Source organism: Doryrhamphus excisus, linkage group LG18 (assembly GCF_037039965.1).
Source record: "Doryrhamphus excisus strain RoL-2023G ecotype Guam linkage group LG18, RoL_Dexc_Guam_v1.1, whole genome shotgun sequence".
NCBI classification, from domain to species: Eukaryota; Metazoa; Chordata; class Actinopteri; order Syngnathiformes; family Syngnathidae; genus Doryrhamphus; species Doryrhamphus excisus.
In genome coordinates this window covers 5482473-5508194 of record NC_136374.1, presented here as the reverse complement: position 1 = coordinate 5508194, position 25722 = coordinate 5482473, and the positions used below count along the sequence as shown (strand labels likewise).

Sequence of the window (25722 nt, the reverse complement as noted above, 5' to 3'; positions counted from 1 at the left end):
GTCCTCCACACTGGGGGCTGTGTCGGGTCTGCTGGGGGGGTGCCATCCTTGGGTCCTTTTGACCCGGCCGGCTGTTCCTCTCTTTAATGTGGGGGTCCGCCTGTCTGTCGGAGTCGGGGAGCCCGGGTGCTGGTCCCCCGATGGCACGCCCAGTGTGGACGGCCCCAAAGGTGCCGTTTCCTTGATCCTCAGTGCCATGCCATGTCTCCCTACTGTGTGTGATTGTGTGTGTGTGTCTAGTATGGAGGGTGGGAGGGAGGGGCTTTCTTTGTAATTGTTTTTCCTTTTAATTGTGGTAATTGTTTTTAATTCTGTAAAGCACTTTGTGTTGCATGTCTTTGCAGGAAAAGTGCTCCACAAATAAAGTTGATTTGATTTGTGTATATCAATATCAATATCAGTCTGTGATGTTTTTTAGAAGATGGTGCTAACGAGAAGGTGGAGTCCTTGTGGATCTTGTGGTTCAGCAACAGTACCGGTACCCATCCTTGCACACAACATCTAGGTGTTTAGAAAACATATCGGCAAGTGGTGCGCCATTTTGTTTGGCTCGGATTAAAATCCTTCATAGCGGAATATTGCCATTTAACTCGTAGGTAAGCCAAACTAACCCATTCTGGCAGCACCTTTGCACCCAACTCCAGTACTTGGATAACCTTTTGATGTGTTAAGACTGTGTAGGCCCATTATGTTGACCATCATGTGTGCTGCAACACGCCCTGAGGCCATTCCTCTCTGTAGTTTAAAGGTCAGACCTGCGGTGAAGGCTGTCACAAAATGATTCTCAAACCTTTGCTTTACCTAAAACTGAGCAAAGTGATCAAGGTAGGAATTTCATGTCTAAAATATACTCCCAAGTGATGACAGAACTTAATGTTAAACATCATAAATCAAGTCCCTAATATTCCGAGTCTCAAGGTACATTAGGGAGCTTTCACAGCTCCCTAATTATATTATGGGCCGCCAAATGCGGCCCGCGGGATGCTAGTTTGAGGCCCCTACCTTGATATAAAAGTTTGATTTGTTTAATTTGTTTTTTGATTTGCTTATTTATTTTTCCATCTTATTTTGTGTCAAAAATTAAAATTAACATTAAACATTTATTTAATGATTTAATAATAAATAAAAATTAATTTGTTAATTTGTTTCACTTGTTTCATTTGTTTTTTGATTTGCTTATTTATTTTTCCATCTTATTTTGTGTTGAAAAATAAAAATTAACATTAAACATGTATTTAATAATTTAATAATAAATAAATATTAATTTATAATAATTTATAATATAATTTAATGCTTTATCAGAGCTTTTGCATAGAAACAAAGCACTGAAAAAGTGGAGGGTATAGCAGAAGCATTGAAGACTATTATATATATATTTATGAATATTTAATATAATTAATATTTATTAACATTTTTATTTGTATTTATTTCTTATATATATATATATATATATATATATATATATATACGTATATATATATATAATGTTTTATTTTTTATTTTTTTTTAATTTATTTTATTTTTTTTAACCTGATGCAGCCCAGCCTCGCCCAGACCCTAGCTCCAGTGGCCCCCAGGTAAATTGAGTTGGAGACCCCTGCTGTAGATGTAAACAATGTAGATCTCTTTGCTGCCTGCTAGCAGTTTATCGGTAGCAGAATGACGCTTGTAGTGAAAGTGTTAGCTTTCAAGCTAGCTAACGCCGGAGGGGGAAAGCTCCTTCCCAGCTGTAACGCATTTCTATCTCCTTCCCTCAGGCAGGAAATGGTATTTTAAAGATCAAGAGGTAAAATGAAAATGTAACAGAGATGTTTTCAAGCATGAAGAAGGCCAGGAAGAGATAAGAAAGAATCACAGGCTAACTGTCCACAGGTGATCCACCAGCTCCACCGTGAAACTAAATGTATGCGGAGATGTCCTTCACGCTTCAAACAATGACCTCTTAAAAAAACAGCATGGAAGATGGCCGCATTTAGGATTTTACTACAAATACATGAAAATAACAACATGTCCTTGTCAAATGTGATGCATTTTCTATCCTCAAATCAAAAATGAATTTCATCTTTAATGGAAAACTTTTTGAGTGGAAGCAGATGGGCAAAAAAAGATTTAATCAAGTCCAAATCCTACCATGAAATGAAATTAAACTTGACTCTACTCAAAACTATTAAGCTCATACAACATAAACTCAATAAGTAGCTTAACTTGGAAAACCTTTCCACTTGTGGGCCGCATTGAGTTACCAAAATTGGCCGGGGGGGCCAGACTATATATTTGACACACGAACACGTGCTAATTTAAGCTTAGAATTCTAACAGTCCACTTCAAATGATTTGTCTTATTTTATACATTTAAATTAACAAAACTTATTTTTGCATTTTTACAGTGTCAGTGTCATACAATCGGCTATATGTGTTTGTGTCTGGGGTGACAACTTTTCATTCGTTCATTCATTTTTCTAAGAGACACACAGGAATCACAAAATCCGAAGAAATATAGCCGAATAGGTGCAGATGCTGGAAGAACTTGAAAGCTTTGTGTGCTGGTTATTGTGTGTAGCTGCTCTATAGGAGTCCACAACTCAATACAAAGGGCTGAAAAATGAACATAATCGGTCCCCTTTAAATGACTTAACAGCAGGCCATACAGAGAAAATATGATCAAAATAATGATGGTGATATTTTGTACATATTTATATATTTCTAATTTTTGTAAGTACATCCTCCAGAATGAAACTTTGGCTTTTAAAGTATCCGGACCCGGATAAGCGGAGGAAAATGGATGGATGGGATGGATGGTATTTAATTCCTAACCATTCATGAATGTAATAGTTGGACTTATTAGCATTAAAAACATAAAAATATGAATTAAATCCAGTGTTTTTAATGTTAGCCTTTTGTTGACAAGGCTAACTATGACATAAATGCAGTTAAGCACATCAACTGTTTCTTCTTTGAGTTGAAATAAAACGACTGGACTTGAGTGACGTCTCTAATGAAGCATTCATGTTGAATTCCAGACTCAAATGTGCCGTGAAATTAGCGTGACATGCTAACGCTCCATTAGCGGCAAACAAAAGTCATGCCAGGTAATCTTGTTAACCTTTTTGCATCCGCGTGCACATGCGGCATATTTTAAAGAAAGCCTCATGCAAATTAGCTTTCTGGATGAAAATAAAATATTTTGTTATGTTATACTGTACATTAAGCATTTATTTAAAAATTGTGTTTTTAAGGGGGGGAAATGCAAAACTGAAAATGTGTTGTTTTGCTCCAAAAACATTTTAATATTTAATATGTGATATAACAGCAAAAAAAATCAAAAACTGAAAAAAAATCAGGCCTTACTATATAAGATGTAATATAATAACATAACATCATGTTGTCCCTTCTCATGGCAAACATTTGAATCGTCCATTAAAAAAAACGTAATCCAATCCATAAAAAGGATACAAATCCCATCCTTTTAAGATGTAATAGCATTAGGATAACAAATAGCAGTAAACGCTCATACAACAATTCTTCCACATTTGAAGTCATTTTCATCCAAAACTGAAAGCCTCAAAATAAAGACAGAAAATGACAAAACCAATCACAACATTTTATTTGATAATATGATATATGATCAAATAAAATACTTAGTAAAGATGACATTTGTCATGAAGCTGGGTCATGCGGGTGGAAGCCAGATTTGGAGCCAGATGTGGAGCCTCGGGCCTCTGATCACGCCCGACCCGCACAGTCTCAAACGGTCTGCGAAGAACGCACCGGGGTCCCCCTGGAGGAGCTGGGCCAAGCAGTCGGGGGAGAGGGAGGCTGCTGCCCCCCGCACCCCTTTAGCCCGACTCCAAATGAGTGGAAGAAAATGAATACAATTATTATACGCGTATGTCCTCATTTGGTTCATTCAAGGAAAACTGAAAAACACGTCACATTCATCACATGGATGCTAGATACATTTCAACTACGACAGAAATGTTTTGCGCATGGTTGAATTTTATTCCTTTTAAAGTTGATAATGCCGTTTAAATGTGTGTTTAAGAAAGCTGAATCCTACTGTGTTCAGTGTTTACATTTCAATAAATATTTGTTTAAACTTGTTATCATGGTCATTTTTTCATGTCAATTGAGGGATCAAAAGCAGTCAGGCCACAAATATCGGCCCAAGCAAAATCGGCCATCGGCTGATGGTGATGGAAAAAAATCGGTATCGGCATCCGCCCCAAAAAAAAAACATATCAGTCGATCCCTAGTTGTCACTATAATGCAAAGCACTTATATGTCATTTAAAGTATGAAAAACATCAAATGTAAAGGTGCTTTTGAGCAAAATACATGATTTAGTACTATTATTTATGTACTATTTAATAATACACATTTATTATACATTTATACATTTACATTTATTATGCATTTATGTCATCATTTTGTTGTTTAAAGGGGCAAAAAAATCAAAAAAATTAATGAAAATTATTTTTTGGCTCAAAATGAAAAACAAATGTATGAAACATTTTTAAACGGCATCAACATGTCGTCACTGTCTAATGACAAGCACCCATGTCTTAGATAGATCTTAGATTAGATCTATATCTTAGATCTCTGAGTCATTTAAAGCATTAAAAAACCCAAAATATAAAGAAAAGTTGTGTTTGATTTAAAAAAAATCCCTACAATTTAAAAATGTGAGTACTATTGTAATATTTTTAGGCTACGCTCTCTCATGATAAGCATTTTCTTTTACTGTTGTTAATTTAAAAAGACAAAAATAAAAAAAACAGAATGTTTAACATGTTACCACTAATTTCATATTATTTTTAATCTGCATAATTATGTGGTCTAATGAAAAGCTACATATGATATGATGATAAGCGTTGTTTAAGCCATTTGAAGCTACCATTTGATGCAGAGTGGTTAGCGGTTGAGGAAATGTCTCGGGTTGAACTCCTGCCTCCCATTTGAGCTCCTTCCTCTCCTCACACGTTGTTTTGGGCGTCAGCTCAGATTTTGGAAGTGGAGCTCAAAGTGCTTCAAAGCCTTAAAGTGTTTACAGGTGCCAGGGGTCATGGGGTCAAGTGGATTTCTGCAAGCATGCGTGCTTGGAGGAAGACTCTGGATCAGATCCATGTGGACCCGAGGCAGTCAGACGGACGGAGGTGTTCTCCAAAACGTCTTGTTTGGCTTTGCAGCTCATGTACTCCGATCACGCTCATCATGGGATGACACTTCCTGTCTATGAGCCCATGCTGCGGACCACAGCTAATTGTGTGCATGTATGATTTGGGATAATAACGTAGGATACATAAATGAATGTGCATATGAATGTGCATAGATCTGTGACAGTAGTTCAAAGTAAACCTCATCTTTAATCGGAGTAGAAAAGACATGCAGGGAAAAAACAATACAAAAATATTGGCCTCAATTGAAATATTCAGGAATAATAATAGATTAATAATAGATAAAATAATTTCAATTAAAAGGAAATACGCAGAGAAAAATATATGATCGACAAAATTTAAAAAATTATAATCTATCAATGCATTATTCTGGAAATTTTTGAAAAAACATCCAAAAAGAAAAGGAAATACCCAGAGAAAAAAATGTATGATTGACAAAATAAAAAAAAAAAATATAATCTATCAATGCATTAATCTGGAAATATTTGAAAAAACATCCAAAAAGAAAAGGAAATACCCAGAGAAAAAAATGTATAATGGACAAAATAAAAAAAAATTATACTCTACCAATTCATTGATCTGGAAATATTTGTAAAAACATCCAAAAAGAAAAAGAAATACCCAGAGAAAAAATGTATGATCGACAAAATAAAAAAATATAATCTATCAATGCATGTATGTTATTTCAAAAGGATTAATTATTAATAATTCATTAAAAAAATAAACAAAAGTTCATATTTTACTGTGAAAGTAAAAAAAAATGCAACGCATGCTTGGCATATTTTTAACCACATTAGAAATGGTCAAACATGAGGAGAAGAAAGTCAATAATTCATCTACTCTGATTTTAAAAATGGTGTAGATCAGGGGTCTTAAACTCACGGCCCGCGGGCCAAATGCGGCCAGTTTGAGGCCCCCGCCTTGATATGAAAGTTTAATTTGTTTAATTTTTTAAATTTGTTTTTTGATTTGCTTATTTATTTTTCCATCTTATTTTGTGTTGAAAAATAAAAATTAACATTAAACATTTATTTAATAATTTCATAATAAATACAAATTAATTTGTTCATTGGTTTCATTTTTTTTGATTTGCTTATTTATTTTTCCATCTTATTTTGTGTCAAAAAAATTAAATTAACATTAAACATTTATTTAATAATTTAATAATACATAAAAAATAATGTATAATAATTTATAATATAATTTAATATATATATGTATATATATACGTATATATATATATATATATATATATATTTCTTTTTTTATTTTTATTTTTTTATTTTTTATTTTTTTTCTCACCCAGACCCTAGCTCCAGTGGCCCCCAGGTAAAATGAGTTTGAGACCCCTGGTGTAGATCATATTTGACTGTAATAGTATCTTTATTGCAAAAAAATGTATTATCATCAGATTGAATATGAAAGCATATCCTTACATTTTTGTGAACATGTGTCATGAGTAAAAGTTGTGTGTCTGGATGGATGTTGTTGTTGTTGTTGTTGTTGTTTTGTGGAAAAGCAACAACGCCACCCACACAAGAAAAAAACGAGCCATTGAGCAAACACTTGCACGGCCAGCGGGACGCTTCGCATCTGGGCCGCATGATTGATACCCTCCGTAACTCACACAGACGTGCTTTGTTTAGACTTCACGTCGTTGGCTTCGAGTCTCTCAAAGGCTTGTCAAAATGGCTGCCACGCCGCCATGTGCTGCAGCTTAGAGCAAATATGATTTACCGTCAACGTGCACGCTCTCATTCAACAACTCAGTTCACTCAACTCATTTCATGCGGCTTTAAATGTCACCGGAGTGCATGAAGACGTAACGGCGGCCATGTGGCGCTGCTCCGGATCTCCGTGTATCACCTCCACCGTTCTGCTCCTCACGCAATCTCACAACATACACTCCAATGCATGTCTTATTACCATACACTGTATTCCTAATATCTTACTACCATACTGTACCAAATATCATTACAATATTACAATTACAATATGATCTACTCATTTTACAATATATCACATTAAGATGCAATACATCTCAATACTCCAATTGAGGTTCATAACAATATCATATAATCTAATATGGCATTAAGATGCAGTATACTCCAATGAATGTCTCATTCCAACACAGTCTAATCCAATTAACACTAATTCCAAAACAATACACTCTAATATCGCATTACAATGCAGGACACTCCTATTAATATCTCATTACAATACAATACACTCCAATTAATATCTCATTACAATACAATGCACTACAATTAATATCTCATTACAATACAATACACTCCAATTAATATCTCATTACAATACAATGCACTACAATGATCTTACAATACATTCCAAATAATAATTCATTACAATGAAATACAGTTCAGTCTCTGTACTATACTTCAGTTAATGCTCATTACAATACAATATACTCTAATAATATTGCATTACACTGCAATACGCTCCAATTAATATCTCATTACAATGAATTACACGCCAATTAATATCTCATGAGACAATACGTTCAAATGATACCAATTATATTACAATATCCTCAAATTAATATCTCAGTACAATACAGTACAATATACTCTAATAATATTGCATTACAATGCAATACACTCCAATTAATATCTCATTACAATGAATTATAAGCCAATTAATATCTCATTACAATGAAATACAGTCCAGTCTCTGTACTATACTTCAGTTAATGCTCATTACAATAAAATATACTCTTAATAATATTGCATTACACTGCAATACACTCCAATTAATATCTCGTTACAATGAATTATAAGCCAATTAATATCTCATTACAATGAAATACAGTCCATTCTCTTTACTATACTTCAGTTAATGCTCATTACAATACAATATACTCTAATAATATTACATTACAATGCAATACACTCCAATTAATATCTCATTACAATGAATTACAAGCCAATTAATATCTCATGAGACAATACGTTCAAATGATACCAATTATATTACAATATCCTCAAATTAATATCTCAGTACAATATAATATACTCTAATAATATTGCATTACACTGCAATACACTCCAATTAATATCTCATTACAATGAATTACACGCCAATTAATATATCATGAGATAATACATTCAAATGATACCAATTATGTTACAATATCCTCAAATTAATATCTCAGTACAATACAATACAATATACCCTAATAATATTGCATTACAATGCAATACACTCCAATTAATATCTCATTACAATGAATTATAAGCCAATTAATATCTCATTACAATGAAATACAGTCCAGTCTCTGTACTATACTTCAGTTAATGCTCATTACAATACAATATACTCTAATAATATTGCATTACACTGCAATACACTCCAATTAATATCTCATTACAATGAATTACACGCCAATTAATATCTCATTACAATGAATTATAAGCCAATTAATATCTCACTACAATACAATACACTCCAATTAATGTCTGATTACTATATGATTTACTGCAATTAACACAGTGTATTACGATATATGATATTATATTTATGGACTGTATTCCCGTATAAGCGTATGTACAGTAGATCAGCAATGTAGGGGGTGTCATGTCAAATCTCACCTGGGTGCAACTTTGGCTCCTACTGATGATGGTCTTGTTTGTCTTGGCCGTGTCCGAGACTCGGGCGACCACGTGGCTCTGCAGCTCATGAGATGTGAAGAAGCGATGGCAGGTCACGTTGCGTCCTCTCAGCTCTTCAGTCACTCTCCATTCAACATGCAGGCCTCGCTTGGTTTTTCTCTCTGGACTTCCACCAGTTGGCTTCCTTGAGTGAACTTGCGTGTTCCAAGCATAACTCGAACGTGCGTTGCAAGGAAGCCATAACTTGGAAGCTGGGTAAATGTTTCGGGAAGAGGGTTGTCGTGACAGCGGTGAGGTCCCCTTGAACTCTCTCACCGCTTTTGCATATAAAACGCACACAAACATGGCATTTATCTTCACACACAGGCCGCAAAATGTTACATTTGCCTTTCTTTCACGGACCAAATCCCTCTGAATAGAGAAGAATGATGTTTAGGGTATTTTTACTGCTTACATTTTACTCCAATTAATTAAGATATAACACAATGCACCCTTTTAATAAGCTTCTGGCTCATTAAGTGATGTATAGGACACATTTTTGAGTGACAGTCATTTCTAGAACTTTTTTCTTATGTAATTTTCCACAATTAAATACAAATATTCAATTGAATGTTTCTATAAATGGAATATAATCTATGAATAAAAGTATTAGATTTATATATTCTATATAATTATGTATAATTCAATGTAACCATTTTTAACATTTAGCAATTCAAATGTTTTTAATAATATTTAAATTAAATTAAATTAAATTAAATTAAATTAAATTAAATTAAATTAAATTAAATTAAATTAAATTAAATTAAATTAAATTAAATTAAATTATTATTTTAATAATAATAAATTTACGGCAGTCGAGTGGTTAGCACGCAGACCTCAGAGCTAGGAGACCAGGGTTCAATTCCACCCTCGGCCATCTCTGTGTGGAGTTTGCATGTTCTCCCCGTGCATGCGTGGGTTTTCTCCGGGTACTCCGGTTTCCTCCCACATTCCAAAAACATGCTAGGTTAATTGGCCACTCCAAATTGTCCATAGGTATGAATGTGAGTGTGAATGGTTGTTTGTCTATATGTGCCCTGTGATTGGCTGGCCACCAGTCCAGTGTGTACCCTGCCTCTCACCCCAAGACTGCTGGGATAGGCTCCAGCACCCCCGCGACCCTCGTGAGGAAAAGCAGTAGAAAATGAATGAATGTTTTTAATAGGCTGTCAAACACAATAGATTTTGTTTGCCTGAACTTTGGTATGATTCAGTTTATGTCAAATATGTTCAACAAAATTTTGCCCCAGTTGTCATATACCATCTTGGTTGTCGTACAGCCACTTCTTATAGTACATATGTATATGTAATGCATATGTAACATACAATCGTCCATCGTTTAAAGCGGAAATAACACCCCTATAGTCACTGTTACGTTCCTATTATTCCTTATTTACAACTCTTATGCTGCAGGGACTCAAAACGTCCGATACCTAGCAAGCTAACCAATAGCTAAGAGGGCTAAGATGAAAACAACCACAAAAAAGCTGTGTTTAAACATTTTATTTACATAAGCTTTTGCCCTGCGTCTCCCTCCAGCGGTGGCAGCAGCAGCGTCTCACGGGACCTCACGACCCTGCGAAAGTGAGCCTTCATTAAAGCCGAGGCATGCACCCACTTTATTAGGGTCAGTGGACAGCACGACTACTGCAGATGCGGATGGGTGGCAACTATGCAGTGAATGAGGAGGATTTTCAACTGTGAATGTGTGGACCCAACAAGCTAGAAAACTTTCTGAATGAACTTCGACATGTTGATGAGAGGAAGCACTGGGCGACACACATACATAAAGTGGATGTCAATCATATGTAGGCATTTCCTTCCTACAGATATACATTCATTCATTCATTCATTTCCTCACAAGGGTCGCGGGGGTGCTGGAGCCTATCCCAGCTGTCATGAGAGCTGGGTGAGAGGCGGGGTACACCCTGGACTGGTCGCCAGCCAATCACAGGGCACACATAGACAAACAACCATTGACACTCACATTCATACCTATGGACAATTTGGAGTCGCTAATTAACCTAGCATGTTTTTGGAATGTGGGAGGAAACCGGAGTACCCGGAGAAAACCCACGCATGCATGGGGAGAACATGCAAACTCCACACAGAGATGGCGAGGGTGGGGAAAGACAAAATAAGAAGCCAAAAAGTTACCACTTCCACACAAAATAGGAGAACTCATTTATTCATTCATTTTCTATTACTTATCCTCACGAGGGTCGCCGGGGGTCCTGGAGCCTATCCCAGCTGTCTTTGGGCGAGAGGCGGGTGGGGTACACCCTGGACTGGTGGCCAGCCAATCACAGGGCACATATAGACAAACAACCATTCACACTCACATTCATACCTATGGACAATTTGGAGTCGCTAATTAACCTAGCATGTTTTTGGAATGTGGGAGGAAACCGGAGTACCCGGAGAAAACCCACGCATGCACGGGGAGAACATGCAAACTCCACACAGAGATGGCCGAGGGTGGAATTGAACCCTGGTCTCCTAGCACAGATATCAAAGAAAGAAAAAAAATCCAAGCATAACAGACATTCATTTTGATCTATCAGTCTGGAAAAGGTTATAAAGCCATTTGGAAAACTTTGGAACTCATCATCAAACCACAGTTAGAGCCATTATGCACAATTGACGAAAACATGGAACAGTGGTGGACCTTCCCAGAAGTGGCCAGCCAACCAAAATTCCCCTTAGAGCGCAGCGATGACTCATCTGAAGGTCACAAAAGACCCCACAACAACATCCAAAGAACTGCAGGCCTCACTTGCCTCAGTTAAGGTCAGTGTTCATGACTCCACCATTAGAAGGACTACATGGCCTACATGGCAGAGTTCCAAGACCAAAAACTCTGCTGAACAAAAAGAACATTCAGGTTCATCTGACTTTGGTGCAAAATATCGTGATGAGACTGAACGACGGAACGAGTGGTTACACAGCTAGGAGACCCGAGTCCAATTCCACCCTCGGCCATCTCTGTGTGGAGTTTGCATGTTCTCCCCGTGCATGCGTGGGTTTTCTCCGGGTACTCCGGTTTCCTCCCACATTCCAAAAACATGCTAGGTTAATTGGCCACTCCAAATTGTCCATAGGTATGAATGTGAGTGTGAATGGTTGTTTGTCTATATGTGCCCTGTGATTGGCTGGCCACCAGTCCAGGGCGTACCCCGCCTCTCACCCAAAGATAGCTGGGATAGGCTCCCGTGACCCTCATGAGGATAAGCGGTAGAAAATGAATGAATATCTTGATGATCCCCAAGACCTTTGGGAAAATACTCTGTGGTCTGATGACACAAAAGTTAAATTTTTTGGAACGTGTGTCCCATGACATCTGGCATAAAAGTAACACCACATTTCAGTAAAATATGGTGGTGGTAGTGTGATGGTCTGGGGCTGTTTTGCTGCTCCAGGACCCGGAAGACTTGCTGTGATAAATGGAACCATGAATTCTGCTGTCTACCAAAAACTCCTGAAGGAGAATGTCCTCAAACTGAAACCAACTTGGGTTCTGCAGCAGGACAATGATCCAAAACACACCAGCAAGTCCACCTCTGACCAAATGAAGACTTTGGAATGGCCTAGTCCAAGTCCTGACCTGAATCCTATTGAGATGCTGTGGAATGACCTTAAAAAGGCTTCATGCTGGAAAAGCCTCCAATGTGGATGAATGACAACAATTCTACAAAGATGAGTGGCCCAAAATTCCTCCACAGCGCTCTAAGAGATTCACTGCAAGTTATCGCAAACGCTTGATTGCAGTTGTTGCTGCTAAGAGTGGCCCAACCGGCTATTAGTTTTAGGGGACATTCACTTTTCCACACAGGGCCATGTAGGTTTGGATTTTTTTCTCCCCTGATAATAAAAAGTTTCATTTAAAACCTGCATTTTGTCTTCACTTGTGTTGTCATTGACTAATGGTAATGGTAATGGTAATGGTAATGGTAATGGTAATGGTAATGGTAATGGTAATGGTAATGGTAATGGTAATAGTAATGGTAATGGTAATGGTAATGGTAATGGTAATGGTTTTATTTCATTTGAACATGCATCAGATTACAATTGAGTGCATCCCATAATCAGTTCACAGTTCCACATGTCCAAAAGGAGTAGGAAGAAGCAAAGCTTATTAAATCCTACCCCTCCATCTGGTACTTTTACAATCAGTAATTGTTACATTTGTTCACTTCCTGCTTTCCATAATACAGTTTAAGGTTTTTTTGTTTTTTTGTTTTTTTAATAATGCACCTCGTACCAAAGTAGGAGGTGATATGAGCATCCAATGCCATAATGGGTACCATAGTAAGTGTCAATATAGTGATATATATAGCACATCATGACTGGTTCAAGACTCTTCATCCTTGTATTTAGCAAACATCAACTGCTTGTATTGTTTCTTGAATTGGCTCATCGTTGTGCATTGTTTGATTTCCTTACTCAATCCATTCCATAGTTTGATTCCACATACTGAAATGCTATGGCTAGCATAACGTAGTCCTAGCATAGAAGTGTTTCAAATGTACTTCTTCCCTGAGATCATATTTCTCCTCTCTTGTAGAGAAGTATTGGATGACATTTTTAGCTAATTGGTTATTTTTAGCCTTATGCATTATTTTAGCTGTTTGAAGATGAACTATATCAGCAAGTTGAAGTATTTGTGATTTTAGAAATAAGGAGTTAGTATGTTCTCTGTAGGCGGCATTATGAATTATCCTTACTGACCTTTTTTGCAGTACATTTAGCGAGTGAAGATTGCTTTTATAGTTATTAGCCCATATTTCCACACAATAAGTAAGATATGGTAGAACCAGAGAGCAATAAAGAGTGTGGAGTGATTTCTGATTGAGAACAAATTTTGCTTTGTTCAATATTGAAATATTTCTGGCCACCTTATGTTGTATATTTGTAATATGAGGTTTCCAGCTCATATTTTCATCTATTGTGATCCCCAGAAATGTATTTTCCTTCACCCTTTCAATGTCTACACCGTCTATTTGTATTTGCTGGTGCGTGTCCTTTCTGCTGTTACCAAACAGCATGATTTTAGTTTTACTTAGGTTCAAGGACAATCTATTATCATCAAACCATCTTTTTAGTGTGACCATTTCTTCTCTGACCTTTCTAATGATTTTGTCTGTATTCCCTCCAGAACAAAAAGCAGTGGTATCATCCACAAATAATACCAGCTTTAAGTCTTTCGCAACTTTGGAGATATCATTGATGTACAAGTTGAACAGTTTTGGTCCCAGTATTGTCAAATTAGTTTGATGATCTGAAACATTTAAATGTGACAAACATGCAAAAAAAAAAAAGAAATCAGGAAGGGGACAAACATTTTCTCACAGCACTGTTTTGATATCTGAAAACAATAATAATAGCTGATGCCAATAACTGGACGCACCATGTGCTTCTCACCCTGTCCTTCCTCATCCTCGTCAGCTTCGCTGCCTGGCTGCGCCTCCTCGTGAGCGTCCTCCGCGTCCGAGCTGGACACCTCTTCCTGCCGCGCCTCCTCCTCCTCGCTGTAACGCTGCGACCACGCCCTCTTTTCTTCAAGCACAAAAAAACAACAATGACATTGTGTGTGTCAAATACACCAAGTAGACACAAGTATTGGGACAGTTTTTCGTGAATGAAAGAGATTGGCGAGATTCATCAGTTGTCGCACAATCTTCATTCTTCATCTTATCAGGACATGATGGATAAATTGTACGCTTTTTCCTAATGCTATTGCACAAAACAAGACTTGGAGGAGTTGGACAGCGGCCTCTTTCTGTCACGTTCGGGCTTGGCGGCGTTGCTTTGCGACCCCAGGATGCACACAACAGGAACCAAATGCAGGTAGAAGGTATCCTTTAATGCAGTGTTTTTCAACCTTTTTTATAGCCACGGCACGTTTTTTACATTGTAAAAATCTTGTGGCACACCACTAACCAAAAATGTTCCAAAATGTCACCACGACCTCACACGTGCATCAATAAGTCTATCGAAGGAACAAGGTAGGTGTTGCCACACGGACCAATATTACATTGCTCTGCCAGTCTTTACACCACAGACACTCCACAGTAGCCACGTTTTTACATCACCACTTTTTCCCTTTTCCAAATGACCTTTCGGGAAACAATGGTATCCATGGAAAGGAATATTCCAATCTCTTGTCTACATGCACCGTGAAAATCAACCAGAATAGTCAATAGGGCATGCCCAGTAAAACGTAAACATCAACATCACGTGATACCGGCTTCCCCAAGTTTTTCTTTCACTTGTTGGAATAACTCCGTATTGCCAGTTTTTCGTCTGTCCAGTCTTGAAATTTAGTTTGAATCAAAAACAAACTTTGCTTAGTCCAGTGCCGATTGCTGGCCTCCATTTTTAAAACTGAAGAACGTCTGGATCTGCGTGTTACGTCATATCTGAGCATGCGCTGAAAGAACGCACCCGGGATCAATTTAAACAGGAAAAGATCAAATTCAATCTTGCTAATATTTTATAATTAAACTCAGGACATGTTTTATATAGATATATATTTTCTTTTTTAATAAAACTGCACTTGTGAATGGCGTATAGAAGGGTTTAGATTGTGTTTCACAGATGGCGGTAATGCATACGAAAGCTGCTTGCCAACCGCCAATAAACAACAGAAGAAGAAAAACACCACGAAGAAGAAGGCACCCTGACAACTTTCCGTTTGAGCGGGTACAAGATACCTCAATCGGATTGGTTAAAGGAATATTCCATCCCTGTTCAATTCTTTCCGTTTGAGCAAATAAACCAAATGCAATTGGAATATTTGGGTCCATGTATACTATTGACATAATGGCTATTGACATAATATTTGCAAATGATGATTAATAAATGTTAATTATAAAAGGTGATATTGGATAATTCCTCACGGCACACCTGACGGTTTCTCAAGGTACACTAGTGTGCTGCGGCACAGTGCTTGAAAATCACTGCTTTAATAGTTCATGCAATGCAGCAAAACGTCTAGCATGCATCTAGCCTATACACAAAACGATAATGATCCCACGAAAGGGAGAAGCGCACACCTGAACTAAATAGGCACAACAGAAATTAAGAAGAGGTGTGGGTGATGATGCAACACAGGAAAACAGAACAAGGCAAAGCAGGAAGTAAATACTAAATACAGAAACTAAAGCCCAAAAAGGGAACATAAAAAACTCTCATGCAGGAGCCTACACAGGGCGTGACACTATTCCAGTCTTTGATTCTAGCAAGTGTGGCATCACATGCAAGATCAGGGAGCGCACAGAAGGAAGATGGCAGCTGTTCTGGTTCGCCTTCAAAGCGGGAGTCGTGGTGATGGACGTTCAGGCTTTCAACATGGACGACATGGCGTCTCCGCGCGGCTTTTCCATTGGGAATCATCATCATTATCATTGGCATCATCATCATCATCACAGCTCGATGACAAGCAGGATAATGGATTCCAGACGCAACATCTGACTGGAATCAAAAACTTCACACCTTTTCCATCACAAACACTCAAAGCGTACATTTAGACGATGGATGTAACTTGTCTTTTTTTTTTTTATAAAAAAAAAAAAACTCTAGCGGGGTCGAAATACTCATACTAAATACTAAATGATACTAAATATAGCAACAAAGACAACAACACTGATCCTTCCTGCTACATCTTTTCCTTCTCTGGCAGAGCAGGTGCGTATCAGGTGTGTTAAGAAGCAGAATTATGATGCCATCTACTGTACGGAGCTGGAACAACATTCATTGACAGTCCGTTATCACGTGTTTATGAGCGAGGGCAGAGGCTCTCATGTTGCTAATTAAGCTAGCCCAATTATCTGAAATATATGTTAATGGTGGGCAAAAGCGTTCATTTCAGTGAACCGGATCATTTTGGTTCATTCAGTAAAAAGATCCGTTTATTTTGTTCATGTTGGTCATTTGGTCGTTAGTCCGGTCAGCCGTGTCGAGTCAGTCCGTTCACTCGTGTTCACGTTCGTTCCGTCTCAACAGCGCAACAACACGTGATGATGTACCTTGAAATCTGAAGTATTAGATCTGAGCGTCTCAGCTCCCCGATCCGGCGTTATGACCCCACAAGAGATTGACCGGGTCAATCTCTTGAAGACCGGGTCTCGGTCTTCAATCTCTCTGTCTCTCGGACTCTCCAGCCAATCAAAAAAAAGCATTTGCAACTGAACGGACTGAACAGGTATTTTACGGGCGGTGACCTTGTTCATTCCGTTCACAAAAAAGAACTAGTTCTTTTGACCCGTTCGTTCATGACCGACACACCACTAGTGTATGTAAACACCAACCACACAAATACATTCAATTTGTGTATTTCTTTTTCAGCCTGTAGTTACGAAGAAGTTGAACGGCAAACATGTGGCATCCATCACATGAGAATGAAGTCATGAAATCCCTCCTTCATTATTCTTTCAGCGTCATAAACAGCCCGATTGTATCGTATTTCATTTCATGGAATCAATGGTCCGTGTTCTTGGCTCATAAACATTTCAAACAACCTCCAAGTGTTTTTTAATGATTTTTCTTGCTAACAGCTGTTCAGACCTGCCAGGTTTTCACAGTGCTGCGATGGTGCCAATCCATGCAAATTCAACCAATCAACCTGGCAACTTTGTCCCAGCCCTGCAGCTTTCCCCATATATTTTGGTCCATCACCTGCATGTTTGTGCTCAAACATCAACCGTTTTACGCAGGGGTGTCCAGATCTTTTCCAGGGAGGTCCACACGGGGTTGTTTTGTTTCTCATAATTTTGACTTGATGATCCAAGACCAGGGCTCGACAATAACGATGTACCGATGGCCCGGGGCAAGTTAAAACTAAATTCGGGTAAGTAAATCCAATCAGTGATATTCCCGTCGGGCAAGTGCCATACTTTGAAGAGTTTTGAGTTTTTTTAAAAGCGGTTCTTGTTGGGTGTTGGTAAAACACGGACTGCGTAATTCCGGTGTTAATTTGCAAACCTATCCTTGTAAATCTTGAAATGGACCAATCCGAATCGTTTATTTAGACCGCGGTCCGTAGTCCACAGTCCGCGTTTTACCCACACCCGTTCTTGTTCGCGATCAACCAATCAGCGATGGTTTGACTAGGAAAACATCCATCATGGCGTCCATGCCAACATGGTCTAATTCTTCAACAACTTGTGAAGGAAAACAGCAAAAAGTGATGAACCAGTGCCTCCTATACAAGTATTTTATTAGCGGCAGCAAATCAAATGATGGCACAGGTGAGTGAATCACATTGCTGTGACAATTTGAAGTGGTCACAATGAAACACCACCCATTAGATCCAATACCAAGTGCTGATTTTGCACAAGCTACAAAATCTAACGCTTCCATTTCTCTGTGGATTTTTCTCACCTTTGCTTCACAAATTATTGTTTGACCATTGAGCATTTTTTTCTGGATTAAAAACACTTTACTAGTACACAAATGTGTCTATTCAATAATGTTTCATTGTGGTGCACAACTCTGGATTGTCAGTCTCTTGACAGATTTCCATGCAACGTCATGATCTATGTAGGAAAACAACCACAAGAAATGATAATCATTTCATCTTTATTTGAGATTCTCATGTGAAGCCACAAAAATGAGATGATATCATTATGGCAGTCTTTTCATTTTACATGGGGCAAGTTCGGGCAAGTAGTTCTCACCTTAAGGATTCCCCATGGCAAGTCATTTTTGTTTTTATTGTCGAGCCCTGAAGACCATATGATAATCAGCTCAGTTGAAATCCATCTTCATTCGTCCTCCTTCAGAGGTGACACATCATCAGTTGGGTGCCTCAAGCTCATTGGATTTGATGTTTTCTCATAAGACACATCATCCACCGAGGCAAGCCCAACCCAGGCTGATCAGACCTGGGTGTGTGTCGCACTTCAACCCCAAACTGTGATTGGTTGGTTGATGCCGATCTCCATTAAGAGCCTTATGAACTGGCTATAAAGCCTCAGCAGCCTAACTCCACTGGACCAACCTTTATGTTCGAGACCCGATCCTCTGCGTCAACTGCCAGTTTGGCATACTACTCTTTTTTCCTTTCGTTTGCTTTTTCCATCACCTCCTCCCAGTTCAACAATAAAGACCTATACCGGCAGGACTTACACCAGACTACCGGGTGTGGGCACTGTTGCTGCAATTTCAGGAGGGAAGGTCCGCTTTTGACCGAGATCAACCCGGATTCCCTAATCTCAGACTGCATCCAGTGAGCTTGATTACAAAGACGTTGGTTTGGTTCGATGCTTCTCTCCTTCCCAAATGAACGTTTGTTGGAATGCTGTGTGGGTTTTGGAGGTTAAGGCTTTGGTGGTCACCCTCGACTTCTCTACTTCCGCCGCCAAGCATTTTAGCGCTTGATTGTGTTGCCAGGTGTATCTAAGTTAGTAGAGGCTGGTCTTGCAACCCACCAAGATGTGCTTGACTGTTGCTGGTGCAGCACACTGGGCACAAGCTGAATAATCTCCAAACCGGAGATGGAGGTTGGGTGGAGAAGGTAGGACATCATATGTGGCTCTGATGATAAAACTGATCCTGTTGGATTCCATGCTCAAGGTATTTTCCTTCTTGTCCACACCTTCCTATTTCTTCCAATAATCTTGCTTGAACGGCGGTCTAGTGGTTAGCGCGCAGACCTCACAGCTAGGAGACCAGGGTTCAATTCCACCCTCGGCCATCTCTGTGTGGAGTTTGCATGTTCTCCCCGTGCATGCGTGGGTTTTCTCCGGGTACTCCGGTTTCCTCCCACATTCCAAAAACATGCTAGGTTAATTGGCCACTCCAAATTGTCCATAGGTATGAATGTGAGTGTGAATGGTTGTTTGTCTATATGTGCCCTGTGATTGGCTGGCCACCAGTCCAGGGTGTACCACGCCTTTCGTCCGAAGACAGCTGGGATAGGCTCCAGCACCCCCGCAACCCTCATGAGGAAAAAGCGGTAGAAAATGAATGAATGAACCTTGCTTGACTTGAGACACTGAATCCGGTTGCTTCCTCCTGGTTCTACCACCAGATGCTGGCGTTCAATTGGAGTAGTCTTCTGCCATGTGGGTGATGTTACTCCCAAGCCTAGACCCCCTCTGCCTTGTTGGACTTGCCCCACTATGTCCCGATGTTTGCCTGTTCTACAGCTCTATCTGGTCTGCATTTCCTTCCTGTTGCTAGAGTAAGAGCAACACCTCTAAGGAATGGGAGCCGAGATTTTGTGAGCCTTGTTTTGGTACCTTTGTCCTCTTCCACTAGCCGCTTCCTCACTTGCTTGTCTGTTAACATGGAATATGGTGACCTCATAGATGGTGTTGGGCCACCTGAGACGAGGTAGTAGTCCAAACTGGAATCACCACAGTTTCAGCTTCCCTGGGACAGCAGTGTTGTTCATTTGCGTCAGTAATGGTAATGGGTAAGGTAATAGAGAAGGCCAGTAATGGTAATGGGGCGGCACGGCGGTCGAGTGGTTAGCACGCAGACCTCACAGCTAGGAGACTTCCACCCTCGGCCATCTCTGTGTGGAGTTTGCATGTTCTCCCCGTGCATGCGTGGGTTTTCTCAGGGTACTCCGGTTTCCTCCCACATTCCAAAAACATGCTAGGTTAATTAGCGACTCCAAATTGTCCATAGGTATGAATGTGAGTGTGAATGGTTGTTTGTCTATATGTGCCCTGTGATTGGCTGGCCACCAGTCCAGGATGTACCCCGCCTCTCGCCCAAAGACAGCTAGGATAGGCTCCAGCAGCCCCCGCGACCCTCGTGAGGAAAAAGCGGTAGAAAATGAATGAATGAATGAATGAGTAATGGTAATGGGTAAGGTAATGGAGAAGGCCAGTAATGGTAATGGGTAAGGTAATGGAGAAGGCCAGTAATGGTAATGGGTAAGGTAATGGAGAAGGCCAGTAATGGTAATGGGTAAGGTAATAGACAAGGCCAGTAATGGTAATGGGTAAGGTAATGGAGAAGGCCAGTAATGGTAATGGGTAAGGTAATAGACAAGGCCAGTAATGGTAATGGGTAAAGTAATGGAGAAGGCCAGTAATGGTAATGGGTAAGGTAATAGACAAGGCCAGTAATGGTAATGGGTAAGGTAATGGAGAAGGCCAGTAATGGTAATGGGTAAGGTAATAGAGAAGGCCAGTAATGGTAATGGGTAAGGTAATAGAGAAGGCCAGTAATGGTAATGGGTAAGGTAATAGAGAAGGCCAGTAATGGTAATGGGTAAGGTAATAGACAAGGCCAGTAATGGTAATGGGTAAGGTAATGGAGAAGGCCAGTAATGGTAATGGGTAAGGTAATAGAGAAGGCCAGTAATGGTAATGGGTAAGGTAATAGAGAAGGCCAGTAATGGTAATGGGTAAGGTAATAGACAAGGCCAGTAATGGTAATGGGTAAGGTAATAGACAAGGCCAGTAATGGTAATGGGTAAGGTAATAGACAAGGCCAGTAATGGTAATGGGTAAGGTAATAGACAAGGCCAGTAATGGTAATGGGTAAGGTAATAGACAAGGCCAGTAATGGTAATGGGTAAGGTAATAGAGAAGGCCAGTAATGGTAATGGGTAAGGTAATGGAGAAGGCCAGTAATGGTAATGGGTAAGGTAATAGACAAGGCCAGTAATGGTAATGGGTAAGGTAATGGAGAAGGCCAGTAATGGTAATGGGTAAGGTAATAGACAAGGCCAGTAATGGTAATGGGTAAAGTAATGGAGAAGGCCAGTAATGGTAATGGGTAAGGTAATAGAGAAGGCCAGTAATGGTAATGGGTAAGGTAATAGAGAAGGCCAGTAATGGTAATGGGTAAGGTAATAGAGAAGGCCAGTAATGGTAATGGGTAAGGTAATAGACAAGGCCAGTAATGGTAATGGGTAAGGTAATAGACAAGGCCAGTAATGGTAATGGGTAAGGTAATAGACAAGGCCAGTAATGGTAATGGGTAAGGTAATAGACAAGGCCAGTAATGGTAATGGGTAAGGTAATAGAGAAGGCCAGTAATGGTAATGGGTAAGGTAATGGAGAAGGCCAGTAATGGTAATGGGTAAGGTAATAGACAAGGCCAGTAATGGTAATGGGTAAGGTAATGGAGAAGGCCAGTAATGGTAATGGGTAAGGTAATAGACAAGGCCAGTAATGGTAATGGGTAAGGTAATAGACAAGGCCAGTAATGGTAATGGGTAAGGTAATAGACAAGGCCAGTAATGGTAATGGGTAAGGTAATAGACAAGGCCAGTAATGGTAATGGGTAAGGTAATAGAGAAGGCCAGTAATGGTAATGGGTAAGGTAATAGACAAGGCCAGTAATGGTAATGGGTAAGGTAATAGACAAGGCCAGTAATGGTAATGGGTAAGGTAATGGAGAAGGCCAGTAATGGTAATGGGTAAGGTAATAGACAAGGCCAGTAATGGTAATGGGTAAGGTAATGGAGAAGGCCAGTAATGGTAATGGGTAAGGTAATAGACAAGGCCAGTAATGGTAATGGGTAAGGTAATAGACAAGGCCAGTAATGGTAATGGGTAAGGTAATAGACAAGGCCAGTAATGGTAATGGGTAAGGTAATAGACAAGGCCAGTAATGGTAATGGGTAAGGTAATAGAGAAGGCCAGTAATGGACTTTTCTTGTATCGTTGGTATTGCCTAATCATCTGGCCTTTGATGGTTGAAATACTGAGGGACTCTATTTAAGCTCTATTGGTGCCCATCTGCTGTTTGATTTAAGCTTGTTAAGGACACGTTAAGGACACGTCTGGTGTATGCCTTAGTGGCTCTTTAGTCATTCCCACCCAACCACCCATCCAGATGCTCCATTGGTGCAAACCAGCGGAGAAACTGCACAGCCTGAAGTTGTACCAGTCTGTGTTGTTACACACAACTGAAGATCCTGGAAAGAGTCTTTCATCAGCTCTGCGATGCTCCCTGGGACTTGGAAGAAGTTGAAAGCTGCCCACAACACCTCATGAGGCACTGATCCAAAGGTATTGGTGAGGTCTAAAAAACACATTTCGAGCTTTCCTTCCCATTTCTACCTGGTGCCAGATGCGTGCTCCAAGCATCCTGAGAAGCCACGTGGCTGAATCCCAATTCTAACCCTTTGGCCTTCCCCTACCCCTTAAAACCAAGAGCCAAAGATGTACCGATGGCCCGAGAAACACAATCAACGATTTGTGTGCGTACATTTCAACATTATTTCAGTGTTATATAGCCGACCTCTGAACACAACACAATTTTTACAAACTGTAAAACAACAACTGTAATAAATAACAGCTTACCACCAGCACTGTAACAACATCTATAAAAATGGAAAATGTATCATAAATACATATGAAAGAGAAATAACCATACAACAAACTTTATGAACATCAACAAATGTATATGTGCCGTATCAAGCCTTGTCTAAAAGTTTAAAAACTTCAATGTTTTGACTTTACTCTCCTTCTCTAGTATATTTACTATATATTTTATTTTTAATAATAATTTTTATAATTTTTTATTTATATTTATTTTTCTATATATTTTTAATTTTTTATTTCCCTGACAATTCAACTTTTTTTGTGTACATTTTCCGACTTCATACCCATAATTTATTACTTAATTCGCGTAATAATTTCAATTTAATCTTATAAGATCTCCTAGATGTGAGGGCTGCGCGCTAACCACACGACCACCGTGCAGCCCGGTTATACTTTATACAAATACAAATATTAATAATAAGTATTGTAATTGCAATTGTTAGTACTATGCTATAAAAGATACACATCAAAGTTGATGAATGTGCCGTTCGTTCAAATTACGGTGGTATGCTGGAGCCTATCCCGGCTGACTATGGGGTACACCCTGGAATGGTGGCCAGGCAACCGCAGGGCACATATAGACAATCAACCATTCACACAACTTAGGGACGATTCTGCAAACGTTATAGTCTGGTCGGGATCAGGTTATGTTCAGGGGGCTACCGTTTAACTCCTCTTCCTCATAATTGGATGACCTTAGTCATCTCAACTTTTTCTTATTGGATGACAATTTTTTTTCTCATGATATTTTGACTTTAAAGTTACTGCAAGTTTTTCCAGTTTTTGCTGCTGCCGGTCCACACCCCTGCACCACTACAGGAACTTTCAGTTCCAATGTATGTGTGAGACTGTATTATCTTCTTTTCTGTTATTATGTCTACTATATTGGGTAATAGGAGTGTAAAGGTGACTAACCATAGGGGTGTTATTTCATGTCTAGAGGGCTCTAATGTTTAAAAGGCGTATTTAGAAGGTGGTGGCTTTTTTATTCATTCATTCATTTTCTACCGCTTTTCCTCGCGGGGGGGCTGGAGCCTATCCCAGCTGTCTTTGAGAGGCGGGGTACACCCTGGACTGGTGGCCAGCCAATCACAGGGCACATATAGACAAACAACCATTCACACTCACATTCATACCTATGGACAATTTGGAGTGGCCAATTAACCTAGCATGTTTTTGGAATGTGGGAGGAAACCGGAGTACCCGGAGAAAACCCACGCATGCACGGGGAGAACATGCAAACTCCACACAGAGATGGCCGAGGGTGGAATTGAACCCTGGTGAGGTCTGCACGCTAACCACTCGCCCACTGTGCCTCCCGTGAACAGTTTTTCTTATGCAAAAATGATATTTATAAATGAAGAAATCAATCAAATTCACTCATCACGGTGGGGCCTGGAACCGGTTAAGCGCAATAAAGGAGGGATTACTGGACTGGATTCACTGCGAACACACTCAAGTGTAGGCACAGCATCTCTGTTGTGTGTGTGTGTCACCTGTGCGGCTGAAGTGTGTGTCTTCAGTGAAGCGGTCCAGTCGTCCCAGCAGAGCTTCAATGTGGTCTTTAATCTGAGTCAGTTGGGACTTGATGGCCCGCAGTTGGGCTCCTCTGACTGCATGGAGGACAAGAAGGACATAAGTGAGACCATGAGTGTGGTCCACAAATGAAAGCAGAGAAGGCTTGGACCGCACACGCACATTCGCAAACTGGCACACACAAGCAGGAAGTGATTGGCACTGACAAGGAGGGAGCACAGGGAGCGCGTGCACATGTGAGTGGCATTTCAAACATGATTACTTTTCTCTTGGATGCTTCTTTCTCACATGCCAATGAAAGTCAGATGTGAGGAGAAGCACAAAGGCTTCTGGGAGGGAATCGACTTGAGATGTTTGACAGAGCAAGTTGCTCTCAGACGTCCCTGACAGGACACTTTAGTCTGTTTGGCTTTGGACACAACCAGACCGCACCGATTGTCTCCTGTCGTTACGTTTGTTTTCGTTTCAGGAATACGTGGGACCAATACAAGACATTTTGGAAGCTTGGGGGGGCCTTGGGAAAAATATAAAGTACAGTAGTTTGGGTTTCATTGTGCTTGTAGAACGTTTGCCACACTTCAATCTTTAAGTGGATTTATTGGACACGTGATGGGAAAGTCAACTTTTTATTTAGCAAGCAGAAAAGAAAACAACTTTTTCCAACTAAAGAAGGGGCCTCAAACTCAATTTACCTGGGGGCCACTGGGGCTAGGGTCTGGGCAAGGCTGGGCCGCATCAGGTCCCCCACCCAAAAAAAACGCATTTATTTAAAACAGAAAAATCTACAAACTTTTTCAGTGCTTTGGTTCCGATTTTCTACAAGAAAAGCTCTGATAAAACATTCCACTGTTCTCAAATATCTTACTTTTTATTTTTCTGCACAAAATAAGATGTAAAATAAATAAACAAATCAAGAATAAAGAAAATCAATCAATCAGTAATAAATAAATATAATAATAATAATAAAACGGCAAATAATAAAAACTTAAGAAACCACATATAGTTGGTGGGTAGAGAAATTATTTTTTTCAGATTAAAATGAACAAAGCATT

At 39.5% G+C, this 25722-nt stretch overlaps 1 protein-coding gene across 2 annotated transcripts in view; it reads right to left on the bottom strand.

The window, feature by feature from the left end:
• Positions 1–10300: 10300 nt before the first annotated feature.
• Positions 10301–25722, bottom strand: part of raly (RALY heterogeneous nuclear ribonucleoprotein) — a 37861-nt gene continuing 22439 nt past the window's right edge. The window contains exons 6-8 of one of the 2 annotated variants that reach the window (XM_058055022.2): positions 24631–24747; positions 14248–14396; positions 10301–10416 (exon numbers count right to left, since the gene is read on the bottom strand). In XM_058055022.2, the coding sequence (XP_057911005.2) occupies positions 10399–10416; positions 14248–14396; positions 24631–24747 (284 nt within the window). In that variant the 3' untranslated portion in view covers positions 10301–10398. The remainder of the gene's footprint in view (positions 10417–14247; positions 14397–24630; positions 24748–25722) is intronic. The other variant, XM_058055023.2, reaches the window with a different exon arrangement.